The sequence below is a fragment of the Microcaecilia unicolor genome, chromosome 6 (genome assembly GCF_901765095.1).
Source record: "Microcaecilia unicolor chromosome 6, aMicUni1.1, whole genome shotgun sequence".
In the NCBI taxonomy this organism is placed as follows: Eukaryota; Metazoa; Chordata; class Amphibia; order Gymnophiona; family Siphonopidae; genus Microcaecilia; species Microcaecilia unicolor.
The window spans coordinates 94,875,816-94,889,354 of NC_044036.1; the positions used below are offsets into that span (position 1 = coordinate 94,875,816).

Below are 13,539 nucleotides of genomic sequence, written 5' to 3' on the forward strand. Positions count from 1 at the left end.
CTTTTGGATGTAAGTTCAAAACCAGGACTGGCCAAAGAGTCTCCCGTCTGGAACTGGGTATCTCCGAAGTATTCACAAAACAGAAAAAAAAATTAGATGAACATCTCTGGGTACTTTTTCCTAGGGAAACTTTTGAGGGGAAAACATGTTTATATTTTCCCTTTGAGAACTAGCACCTCTCAGCACAGTTTTGAAATTCACCTTATAAATGCAGAGGCAAAAAATCTAAAGAGAGATCATTGATGCAGGGTAAGAAGCAAAGCTTACCTTGGTTAGCTCCTGTGCATTTGCAAGGTTATCCACAGCGATGGCAAGAAATACATTTAGCAGGGTGTCTACAGACGTTAAGGGTGGATAAGAGATACTGAAAGTAGAGGTCAACCTCCCAGAATGTTCTGCCCCCATATTCATGGAAGCAGGCTGCATGTTGTTTGTATACAGCAGTGATGGCGAACCTTTCAGAGACCGAGTGCCCAAACAGCAACCCAAAATCTAATTATCGCAACGTGCCGGTACTCATTATGGGCGGGGTCACCACATATGACTCAACCCCTATGATAGCCACACCCCTTACACCAGCATATAAACAGACATCATTGAAAATATTATACTAGTATAGGAGAAAAAAATAACATGATTTTCTTTCATTATAAATCATTTCTGTAAGCTGTTACAGCTCCAGTATACCCAGTGCAAAATAAGACAACAGATGTAAATTCTCAAATTGAACATATTCCAAACACTAAAATGAAAATAAAATGATGTTTTCTACCTTTGTTGTCTGGTGATTTTGTTTTTCTATCCATATTGGTCCTTGTCACTGATTCTGCTGCTCTCTATCTGTTCTCTTAACTCCGTTTCCAGGGCTTCCTTTCCATTTATTTCTTTACTTTCCTCCTTTCTTCTTCATTTCTTGCCCTCCATCCATGTCCAGCAACCCTCCTCTACCCTCCAGCCACAAATATCCAGCCACCCTCCTCTCCCCCCTGCCCATCCTCCCTCCCAGCACCAGGCAGCCCTTTCTCCCACCAAGCACCAGGCCGCCCTCCCACCCAGCACGCAGCAGCAGCACCCAGCAGCAGGCCTCCCTCCCTCCCACCCAGCATCAGGCCTCCCTCCCACCCAGCACCAGGCCTTGCACCAAGAACCAGGCCTCCATGCATCCCATCCACCCAGCACGCAGCAGCAGCACCCAGCAGCAGGCCTCCCTCCCTCCTACCTAGCACGCAGCAGCAGCACCCAGCATCAGGCCTACCTCCCACCCAGCACCCAGCAGCACCCAGCATCAGGCCTTCCTCCCTCCCAGCACCAGGCCACCCTCCCTCCAACCAAACAAGCATCAGGCCGCCCGTCCGTCCTCCCTCCCTCCCAGCACCAGGGCCCCCCCTCCTCCTCCTCTGAAATTTAAAAGGTGTACCTCGGGGTTAAGGCGGCGTCGGCAGCAAAAAGCGTGCTCTTCGCTCAGTGCACCTTCGGGCCTTCCCTTCTGTCTCTCAAGCTCTGGTCCCGCCTATGAGGGTGTAGGGTTACCATACATCCGGATTTATCCAGACATGTCCTCTTTTTGAGGATATGGCCGGGCCTCCGGACGGATTTGGCTAGCCTGCCCGTTTGTCCGGATTTCTGGACAAATGGGCTGGCTGGCAGGGGCGGGCGCGGGACTCCCCTACTCTACTCTACTATCCCTGGTGGTCTAGAGGTACCTCTTCGGGGCAGGAAAGAGCCCCCTCATGAGACTGCCACAGGGAGTCTCGGCAGCCATTAAGAAGCAGCAGCGGCACCGGGTAGAGCAGTGGTAGTGGGCAGGAAAGAGTAGAGTTCTTTCTTGCCCTCGAAGAGGCCATTAGACCGCCACAGTTTTTCAAGGTATGTCCGGGGAGCTGTAGTGTGCGGGGGTGCTGCATAAAAGGGTGGGGGTGGGGCCCCAATGACTTCTGCCGACCCAGATCAATGTCAGCCCACCCCTGCTAGGCCTATTCTCCATGGACAGTCTTCTCCTAATGTGGGATACAAGGATGGCTGCGGATTGACCTCCCCTATCCTAATACTAAATGAAGGGAACAATAGTCACAGATAGCTGCAGTACAGAAAAATAGATGCATTCAAATTAGGATACAGTTTCCAAACAAGGTAAGAATGATGAAGTAGACAGATGACCACATGCCTGTACTGACCCCTCCCTGTGACCGAATTCCATTATACATCACTTCATTCCAGTCCTCTCCAGTAAGGATCTAAACAAAGGAAAAATAGTATATTGATATGGATATGCACCTACTTAATTAAACCTCCTCTCTTGGCCAAAATTGCTGTCATTTTTATTTTATTGTTATTTTAGTGTCCCAGAATTAATCCACTTCTACTACCAATTCATCCCTAATTGAGATTGGTTCTAGCCCTATATATTTAGGGCAGGTGTTAGTGGGGGGAACATTTTTCATTAACTAATTCATCTGCTACTGCTGCCAAATGTTAGGGGACCATTTTGTATTACCCTTATGATCTTTGATGTGCAATAATGGATCACAATTTGCACTGAGATTTAAAATAAAAAAACTGAACACATTCTGTAGCCTAATGAGAGTAACCAGAGAAAACATGAACGGAATCCAAACGACTGCCAATTACAAGGGACTGCCAATTTCAAAAGACAAAGGTCATTCAGCAGAGCAGCAGTGCTTGGAAATGGCTATAGCCAAGCTGCAGTGAGCATCCTACAAGCTGATCAAACACTTTTTAACTCTTTCCCCCCTTCTGTCAGAGATTGGAAATAACCTTACCTGGAACACAGTCATGATGGCTGCAGGAAAGGTGTCAAAGTTTGCAGAGGGGGTGCCATCGTTAAAGTTAAACCTGGAAAAAAATAGATAAAATAAAAAGTGGATTATCTTCTCTTTGGGAATGTTTTAAACGTATGGAAAGAAGGGGAGCAAATGCTGTGATACAAGTTGCAATGGTCAGGCCCAGGCATGGTGGAGAGATGACACACTCAGACCCAGGGACAGAAGGTAGCTGCCATTACAGTGGCAGATCTTATTAGACAACCGCTTATGCTAGGCTGCACTTTGGAGGAGGCATCCCTTTAGCCTTAAGGCTGGAACCTGTTACTTGAGCCTTCCAGAATGATGAGAAGATGGTCTGGGGAATATTGGGAGCATCAAAGGAGGAGACAAAAAAAGATATGTACTGCAATGCAAGACACCTGTATTTGATTTTTCTTTCTATGTGATTGAAGAGGGGTTGAGGCACAAGTCAGAAGCAATATGCATTGATGCTGTGGGGGGGGGGGGGGGGGGGAGAGGAAAGGAAAGAAGGATGTATGATGACTGTCACTGCAAGAGTAGTCCCCCTAAATTTTTCAGTTTCAAAAGAGACTTCTCTAGTAGCCCTTGCCTAACAGGGAGGGTAGTCCTGAAAAGAGAGAAAGAGCTAAAATTATGGGAAAGCAATCACCAGAAAAAGGAAGAATGCTTTTGTTTCTCTTCTTATCTTAACCATTACCATTCAGTTCTGTCATGACAAACCTATCAAAAGCAGCCTTCAGCACTTTCCCTAATTCCTTTACCTGGGCTGCGGGGGGAGGGGGGAACGGAAGGACACAAGATTCCCTGGGCTGGGCCTCCAAGGGGGGCCCGGTGCTGGTGTCTGTCTCTCTCCTGCTCCTATGTGTTGGGATCTGGGTGATTACATTAATGCAATAACCCGGGTCCCGGCGCACAGGAGCAGGAGAGTGACAGACTGCGGGAGAAGCAGACGCAGGAAGATAAGGGGGTGGGGGCGGTAGCTACCTGAGTGGGGGGAGGGAGAGGGGGCAGAAACAACCTGTTGGGGGGGGGCAGCGGCGGCCCTGCCCCGGGCCCGACTGTCTCTCGGTGGCCCTGTCCTTTACACATTTACATTTATTCTGAAGTTTGATATACTGCCTTTGCTAACAAAAGGTCAAAGGTAGTTTACAACAATGAAATCAGAAAAAGAACGCTAATTAAAATAGGAAAGAACTCATTCATACTATAGTTACAAGCAAAAAAAAAAAGATTTTAAATTTTAAGACAAAAAAAGCTGCAACTCAGTGAGAACGTGCAGGCCACTGGAGACATATCTAGGTAAGTTATGCTGACCGCCAGCTAAAAGTAATAGGTCTTCAACAGTGACTTAAATCCAGTTAGGGAGAATTTGGCTCTGATGTTAGGAGGAAGATTATTCCAGAGGCTAGGCGCCAAAAAAAAAAAAGAACTGTGGCATCCTAGAACTGAACAGATAAAACAGATACAGCAATTTGTCTATTAACTGAACCATAATGCTCTAGCTGCTTCCTTTCACTGTAAGTTTCTGAGGGAAATCAAATGCCTGGCATTTGCTTGAAGGAGCTTCTCTAACTTGGCATTGCTGAAGGAACACTGTTGCATTTTATAAAACTTTTTTTTTTATTGCATTAAACATAATACACATTACTATAACATTTGGATATATTAGTCATGGTTGCCTGACTTACCTGCCCCCAAACAGCTGCATTCCAAGCAGGGCAAAGACCACAATGAAGAGGAAGAGGAGAAAAAGCAGGCTAATAATGGACTTCATGGAATTCATCAATGACACGACTAGATTCCTCAGGGAGGCCCAGTACCTGTAACATCCAAAAGCAATCACTACAGGAGCCTTTTCTTACATCCCTCTCACCGAGACACCAAGGGTGGCCCATCCCAAAGTTGGAAATTACTACCAAAATGCTGGAGATTGAAGACCAATGAGCAAGGTTTTTCTTGCGGGCCCCAGCCATGTCTAAAGCTAGTTCTGGAAGATGCACATTCCAAAAACTGACATATTCCAATCAATAAATAGAAAATAAAATTATTAATTCTTCCTTTGTTGTCTGGTCATTTTATTTTTCTTATTGTGTTGGTCCTAGTTTTTGGTTTCTGCTTTCCTCTTTCTTCTCTTACCTGTCCTACCAGAGCTCCTTGTCCATTTGAAACTTCTTTTCTCTCCATGTCCACCATCTGTCTGTTCTCTACGTTCCTATCTATCTAACCCAGTATCACCCGTGCGTCCTTGCCCCTATCTTCCTGCCAATTTGAACATCTCTGTGACCCTATTCTTGCCCTGTCCAACATAACTCTTCTGTGTCCCTATGCCCCCCCCCCCCCATGTATCAGTGTCTCTCCCTCTCTCTTCCTTCCCTCCTGTCTCTCCTCCCCCAGGCCAGTAACTCTTCCTATCTCTTCACTCCCTCTGCCCTCCTCCCCAGAGATCCAGCAAGTGTTCCTTTCTCTTCCCTTGCTCCTGTTCTCTATTCCCTTTGCATGTCTAGACCCTCTCCCTTTTCCTTCTTTCCCCACATGTCCTGGCATCCCTTCCTCTCCCCTCTCCATTCTGGCATCTCTTCCTTCCCACTCCCATCTTGGCAGCTGTTCTGGCAACTCTTCCACCACCCCCCCCCCCATCCTCCTGGCAGCTCTTCCCCCCATCTTGGCTTCTCTTCCTGACAGCTGTCCTAGCATCTCATCTTTCCTCCATTCATCTTGGCATTTTTTCTGTCTCCCACCACCATCCCAGCATCCTTTCTTTTCTCCTCCCCCATGTGCAGCATTCCCCTCCTCTCAGCCTCCATCCACATGCATTTTCCCCCATCCCTCTCCTTCCATTCACGTGCAGCTTCTTCCCTCTCTGCCTCCCTCCTACAGGTCCGCAGCTCTTCTCATCTCTCTCTATCCTCCATTCCCTCCTGCAGGTCTGGTGTGCTTGCCTTCCTACCTCCCTCTGTCCATCTCCCCAGGCCCTACAAACATGTGGTCTTCACCAGCACTAAAGGCAACAATTACAACAAGCTCCCTTCAGCCGCCTCAAGGCTTTCCCTCTGATACATTTTGCCCATGTGGCAACAGGAAGCTGTGACAGAGGGAAGGACCACGAGGCTTGCCAGAGGAAGCCTGTTGCAATCATTGCCTGAAGTGCCAGTAAGCACCACAGGTTTGTAGGGCTTGGAGATATGGGGACAGAGATTAGGTAAGAAGACAATGCTGGACCTGTGGGAGGAAAGGGGGGGATACAGGAAAGTATGAGCCAATGTCAGATTGCTGTGAAGCAGGGAGGAGCCAATGCATGAGATCATGCCCCTTAAGCATGTCAGCTGGAGCAGGGGCCCGAATGTGTGTGTCACATGCTGAATGCATGTGACCTGACATGTCTGCTCTCGCATCCCTCAAGACCAAGGAATCTCTTTCAACTCCACTCATCCCCTCACTCAAGAGCAAGAGGAGAGAGGAAGCAAGTTTTGAAACTGAGGAGGGATGGGAAGCAAAGAGGATATGGAAGAGGGGGCATCTTCCTTTCCTGAGGCTTTCAATGTTCAGTAAACCTGGGAAACAAACCAGAAACAGGGCCCCTTTTAATAAAGCTAAGCACACACTAATGGACATTAGCTTGTGCTAAGTACCATGTGACCCATAGGTGTAAAATAGGATGCGCAGCATTTAGCATGCACGAATGTCCATTAGCATGTACTAAGCTTTAGAAGAAGGGCCCCACATTCTGTTAAAAAAAATCAGAAATGAACAACAAAATTATGTTTCCCTCTTTGAAAATATAGCTATGATATGTTGACATATATAGGTCCTTAATATTTATTTTCTATAGACACAATGTAAAAAAAAATCCTTCAGCATTTGTTCAGTTTGAATTTTAGTAATTAGATTACAATTTTCTACACAGACTTTCTATACAGATATATTACTATTGACATAAGATAAAGGGAAAGGGAAGGGGGAAAGGGAAATGGAACTTGATATACTGCCTTTCTGAGGTTTTTTTTTTTTTTTTTTGCAACTACATTCAAAGTGGTTTACATATATTCAGGTACTTATTTTGTACCAGGGGCAATGGAGGGTTAAGTGACTTGCCCAGAGTCACAAGGAGTTGCAGTGGGAATTAAACTCAGTTCCCCAGGATCAAAGTCCACTGCACTAACCACTAGGCTACTCCTACTACAAGAGAAATTATAAATCTAAATCCTAGACGTGATCCACAAACACAAAGCAGAGGGAGGAAAGACTGAAGAATAAAAGAATAAGAAATTAAGAATTTATACCAATTAGAACATTGACTAGAAGGTAGCATGCCAACCACACATTCCATATAAGAAGTACAAAATCACCAAAGGAAAAAATAGAAGACCTAATCTTAGCTTAGCGAGTGCAAAAAACGCCTATAAGCAACTTAGTAAACAGAGCCCTAAATTTTTAGTTTTAGGAAATTCTTTTAAACCTTATTTGGAAAAAAAAACTCTAATGATAAATAACATTACATCTACATTAGAAAAACAATTGAAAATTCTTGGTGTCATTTTTGACGAACACCTTTGAGCCACACATTAAATCTATGATAAGCAAGGTATTTTACACAATGAGGAAATTGAGAAGGATTAGATGCAGTCTTAATTTTACTGTCTTCAGACTTGTTGCCCAAACACTATCATTATCTCACATTGATTACTGCAATGCTATATTTGTAGGACTAACGGAAGGATTGATTAAAAAACTGCAGACATTTCAAAATACGGCCGCTCGGTTGATATATAGATAATCTAGGTTTGAATTGTTTTTTCCACTGTTGCTGAGCTGTCATTGGCTCTCTGTTAAGGCTCGCATTATTTTCAAATTGTGTACCATGACCTTCCTTATTCTTCACAGATTTTCTCAGGAGTATTTGGCAAGGCTTCTTAATCTTATTTATAAGAATAGGGCTCATTTACTGATACAATATCCAAGACCAAAGCAAGTAGTATATACAACTGTATTCAATGGTTTGTTTTCATTCCAAGCCACCTACTGGTGAAATTCTTTACCATACAGTATTAGGAAACTCACTCATTATGGGGCCCTTTTACCAAGCTGCGGTAAAAAGGGTCCTGTGGTAGTAAAGCGGCCGTTTTTGCCGTGCACTGTGGCCCTTTTTGCTGCAGTGGGTAAAAAGGCTGTAATGAATACATGGCCATGCGGTAAGACTGCTCTTACCGCATGGCCATGCAGAGGGAGCACTTACTGCCACCCATTGAGGAGGAGGTAAGGGCTCCTGCACTAGCCTGGTGGTAACTGGGTAGCACATGGTGCTGCCCGATTACTGACAGGTAACCACTGTGCAAAAAAATTGAGCCCTATTTTCCATGGGAAATGGCGTGTGCTGGGGCTGTAACTGTCGCGTTGGGCCAGCGGTAGCTCCAAATTGGCATGCGGTAATCCCGCGTTGGGCTTACCAGCACTTCTTAAAATGGCCCCTATAATTCCTTGAGAAGGGCTCTTAAAATATATCTTTTTAATAAATCATCTTAATAATGCATCATCAATACATAACTACTAAATATAATTGTAGCTTTCCTTAGAATACTCAGCTTCTGTAAATAGCATAGAACTCATATGAGACCTTGTGGAGTAGAAGTATTTATTGTATCGTATTGAAACCTGGTGTAAATCCTGCTGCGCAAGTTGGGCACCCATCCACCGTATTCTATAATACTGCACCCAAATATATTTAGAATGTCATTGACCACTCATTGACCCCTACCATAGCAGCACCCCCTTTTGTGTTACAGGCTATGAAAGTTTGGGCGCCCATCATTATAGAATGGCATGCAACAGATGTACCCACAAACTCTAATGGTGCCAATTAACATCAATAATTGGTTATCATCCAGCTACTGAGTGCTAATGGCTTGTTAAGCAATCAAGTTGCAAACACATCTCTGGATCGTGCCCAAATTTGGACAACCTTTATAGAATCTGCGGGTATGTGCATGTAGGTTAATTGCTACAGGATCTGGCACAGTACTTGCATGAATAACTAGTAGTATGTAAACTGAATTCTTCTTTCTGCATCAACACTACAAAGTTTGTGTCTGTTTGGTGAACCCCTTCTTATAAGAGAGATGTAGAGCCGCAACTATTGGCTTGTGTAATTCTTCTTTCAGAAAATGAAATTTTCCCATCTCACAGTGGCAACAGCGACCAGATGGTATGTGAAGGCAGAAGACGGCTGGAACTCACAGCTAAGGCAGTATTAAAAAAAAATACTCTACTGGTTGTTTTTTTTCTTCAGAATTAGAGAAGATTACTGTTTTGAAGAATTACTTTAAAAAGAAAGATTTCCTGTTCTGTGGGGAGAAGATACAGGTTTTTCCTGATATTTCTAGGGTTACTCAGTTGAAGTGAAAACAATTTCTTCGGTTAAAGCCGAGAGTGCTTGCACTTGGGGCTACTTTTTTCTTGAAATTTCCCTCCAAATATTTGATTACTTTGCCTGATGCTAATAAATATACTTTCTTTAAGTCTGAACAGCTGGAAAGACATAATAGTTAGGGAAGCTAAATAGAGTCATCGAATGGGTTAAATGTTATAATGCTTTTCAGATTGTGTGACTATCAGGCTTATTTTCGAAAGAGAAGGGCACCCATCTTTCGACACAAATCAGAAGATGGGCGTCCTTCTCACAGGGTCGCCCAAATCGGCATAATCGAAAGTCGATTTTGGGTGTCCTCAACTGCTTTCCTTCGGGGGGCAACCAAAGTTTACGGGGGCGTGTCGGAAGCATAGCGAAGAGTTGAAAAAATAAAAATTGTTGATTATTCTTCTTTATAATAGGTGTCAATTTGTTTATTTACACCTTATATGTGTGTAAACAAAGAAACTGACACCTATTATAAAGAAGAATAATCAGCAATTTTAAACAGAAGGCAGGACTGGGGCGTGCTTAACACATGGGCGTCCTCGGCCAATAATGGAAAAAAGAAGGGCGTCCCTGACAAACACTTGGGCGACTTTACTTGGTCCTTTTTTTTTTACGTCCAAGCCACAAAAATGTGCCCTAAATGACCAGATGACCTCGGCCCGATATTCAGCTGGGGCCGCATAACTCTTATGTGAGTCCCAGGACCCACATGTATCACCCAATATTCAGTGCTAGTGCCCGGACAAGGCCTGGCACTGAATTTTTGGGGGTAATTGAGCTGGCAACGGTAAGTGTTTAAAAAAAATGCTGACCATCACCGGCTGAATATCAGGGGGGGGGGGGGGGGGGGGATTATGTCTGACCTGATAATTTTCTTTCCCTTAATCCTACCAGACCAGTCCTAAAGCCTTCCATAGTTCAATATTAATGACCGTTCTTCATGGTCTCCTGTTGTATTATCATTTCTCAGTTCAAAGTCCTTCTGTTTTACAATTCTTTAACTTATCAGATTTTGAGACAGCTCCTGACCCAGATGGAGAACTGTGTGCCAGTAGAGTACAACAGCGCCTTGTTGGTAAAGGTAATGGATGAGTACAACATTTGACTGAAAATGTGAACATGAGCACTACTGCTTGGTCACTTGAAATACTGAAATACGAAAAAAAAGGAAGGGAAAACACAAAAAAAGAGCATATAAAGTAGGAAAGCTGGTACAAAAAGGATTCCTTTAACAGAACCAGAGTACTTCTCCACAAGCCAAAATATATAGGTTTCTTGAATGTTGAGCACATAAAACAACAATGCTCATATATTAAAAACTTTGCTGTGTTCTAACAGATAAAGATGAACACTGTAGTAACTTTCTTAAACCACCCCAGTTATTTCTTGGACTATAATGACTTATATGTTGAAAGGTTTTTACCAGCTGTTAAGCACCAGTAACTGTAACATTACCCCTGTTCATTTATTTGGCAATAAGCACAACATAACCGCTTGGAAATTGCTCTGTAATGATGTTTATGAACGATTAATTCACAGTTAAATCCAAATGCTTCAGTGGGTTACTGCTATAAAGAGGAACAAAACTTTAGAATGATACATTTCTCAAAGATTTCTAGAGCTTTCTCTCTTTTATGTATCCTACTGAAAAGATATAAAGTCATGTTTGATACGAAGGCTCTTTCTTACAGGCATGTTGAAATATGGTTTGATTGTTTCCTGTACCCCACCTATCCATCGACTGAAGGGAGTAATTGGTATGTTTTGATCTGCTACAGGTTCTCAGACAAGATGCAATGCTGTTTTCCTAACCACATCTAGAGACTGTCATTCCATCTACTTAAAAATACATAGAACACATATAGGGGTTCTTTTACTAAGCTGCAGTAAAAGGGGGTCTGTGCTAGCATCAGCGTATGTACATGCACCGAGGCCTCCTTTTACCACAGCAGGTAAAAGGCTGTCTTTTTTTCTCAAAAAGAAATAGCTGTACTGTAAGTGAACCACTTGCTGTGTGGCCATTTCGGGGAGGGGGGGAGCACTTACTGCCACCCATCGAAGCGGTGGTAAGGGCTCCCGCACTTACCGCCACCCTTTGAGGTGCTAGTAAGGGCTCCTGCATTAACATGGCAGTAAGATTATCGCCGGGTAAGCACCGTCAGTACAAAAATAGAAAATATTTTTGTGGCACCGGAAATGGTGCACGCTGGGGGTGGGAACTATCACTGGGCTCCTGCGGTAGCCTGGAAGCAGTTCTGGATTGGAGCACAGCAAGCCTGTTGCCGCATGCCAACTCTTTCATAAAAGGGCCCCTTAGTGACAAAACTAATAAAAATAAAATAAATGATCATCTAGCCCTTTTAGAGGGGCATTTTCGAAAGGGATGTCCAAGTTGTGATTTGGACGTCCTTGCAAAACGGCAAAATCCAGGGGCGGGAAAACCAGTATTTTCAAAACAAGATGGACGACCATCTTTCGTTTCGAAAATACCACCAGAGACGTCCAAATCGTTAAATTTGGACATCCCTAGACATGGACGTTTCTGACCTTCAGCAATTTTCAAAACCAAAGACATCCATGTCCAAAACTGCCAAATGCAAGCCATTTGGTCATGGGAGGAGCCAGCATTTGTAGTGCACTGGTCCCCCTGACATGCCAGGACACCAAACGGGCACCCTAGGGGGCACTGCAGTGGACTTCATAAATTGCTCCCAGGTACTTAGCTCCCTTACCTTGTGTGCTGAGGCCCCCAAAACCCACTACCCCCCAACTGTACACCACTACCATCGTCCTTATGGGTGAAGGGGGGCACCTACATGTGGGTACAGTGGGTCTCTGGTGGGTTTTGGAGGGCTCGCTGTTTCCTCCACAAACGTAACAGGTAGGGGGGAATGGGGCTGGGTCCGCCTGTCTGAAGTGCACTGCACCCACTAAAACTTCTCCAGGGACCTGCATGCACTGTCATGGACCTGAATATAACATCTGAGGCTGGCACGACATACGTATATATATATATATAAATTTCTTTGTATCAATTAAGTATTTTATTTTATTTAGTTTTACATTTTACAAGCATTAACTTGCAAAAAAGAAACAGAAATAGAATGCTTTCATTGATTATAACATTAAGAACAGATTATTGAGGATTATTACAACAAACTATGACTTCCTTAGACCACTTAAAAGGAGGGGAGGGTACTTTACAGATAAGGAGATCCATACCAGAAAGAAAAAAAACCAAAATAGGTATATGGTCTGTCCTTAATTTCCACATATTGTACATAATACTTTCTCTCATTCCTCCGGTATATTGGAGAGCTTTTTCATATCTAGAAATGTGCGAAGTTGTTCAGGTACAAAGAAAACATACTTATTTCCCAGATATCTTACTAGACATTTACAAGGGTAGGCTAGTAAAAATGTTGCTCCTATCGCCCTTGTCTCTTTTCTAAGAGCTAGAAACTGTTTTCGCCTATCCTGTGTAGTCTTTATGACATCTGGGAAAATCCATATCCTCTGTCCACAAAAGATTTTTGAGGAATTTTTAAAGTAAAGTTTCAATACTGAGTTTAAGTCCTGTTCAAAGACAAATGAGACAATTAATGTCCACCTGTTAGTAACCTCGGACAAAAAAATCTTCCAGTAAAGCTGATATATCTTGAATTTCCAAAGGCTCCTGATTCGGTGGCAAATTTCTCAGTCCCTTTGGATTAACCCCAGATTGAGAAGGCAAAGGCAAATAATACACCTTATTTAAAGGAGGGATAGCTGTTGAAGGAAAATGTAAAATCTCCAGCAGATATTTTTTAAAGAAATCTATTGGGGTTAATCCTACAGTCATAGGAAAATTTAAAATCCTTATGTTCAGTCGCCTATTATAATTTTCAAGTTGTTCAATTTTCCTAGAGATTAAAATTTTATCTTTAATTAATATATCAGTAGTAGATTTTAAATCTTTTACTTCCTGTTGCATTTGTTGTATCTGATTCATTGAATCTAGATTTACTTTTTCTAATGAATTAGTTAGTATTTCCATTTTACTCACAAGAAGAGTCATTTCTTTAGCCGATTTTGAAACAAGTGATGTCAGGGATTGAATAGCTCTCCAAATAGACTCTAAGGAAAACTCCGTGGGAGCTAAAAGCTCTCCGATCACATCTCCTGTAGCCTGAGCTGGTGCACTGCCAATTGAGGCTCCCACAGAAACGACTCCCGATGCTGCTGGTTCCTCTACACTTCGTTCAAGGAACATAGGACACAGAGGAGGATTTAGATCTGGAGGTGATAGTGATATCTCTGGGCCCAAGAGAGCCAAAGCTCCTC

General features: G+C 43.4%; 1 protein-coding gene across 1 annotated transcript in view; it reads right to left on the reverse strand.

Moving 5' to 3' along the window:
• Positions 1 to 13,539, reverse strand: part of CACNA1E (calcium voltage-gated channel subunit alpha1 E) — a 786,482-nt gene that overhangs the window by 227,552 nt on the left and 545,391 nt on the right. Inside the window, exons 14-17 of the mRNA XM_030206580.1 lie at positions 4,493 to 4,624; positions 2,781 to 2,853; positions 2,117 to 2,234; positions 268 to 335 (exon numbers count right to left, since the gene is read on the reverse strand). Of these exons, the coding sequence (XP_030062440.1) occupies positions 268 to 335; positions 2,117 to 2,234; positions 2,781 to 2,853; positions 4,493 to 4,624 (391 nt within the window). The remainder of the gene's footprint in view (positions 1 to 267; positions 336 to 2,116; positions 2,235 to 2,780; positions 2,854 to 4,492; positions 4,625 to 13,539) is intronic.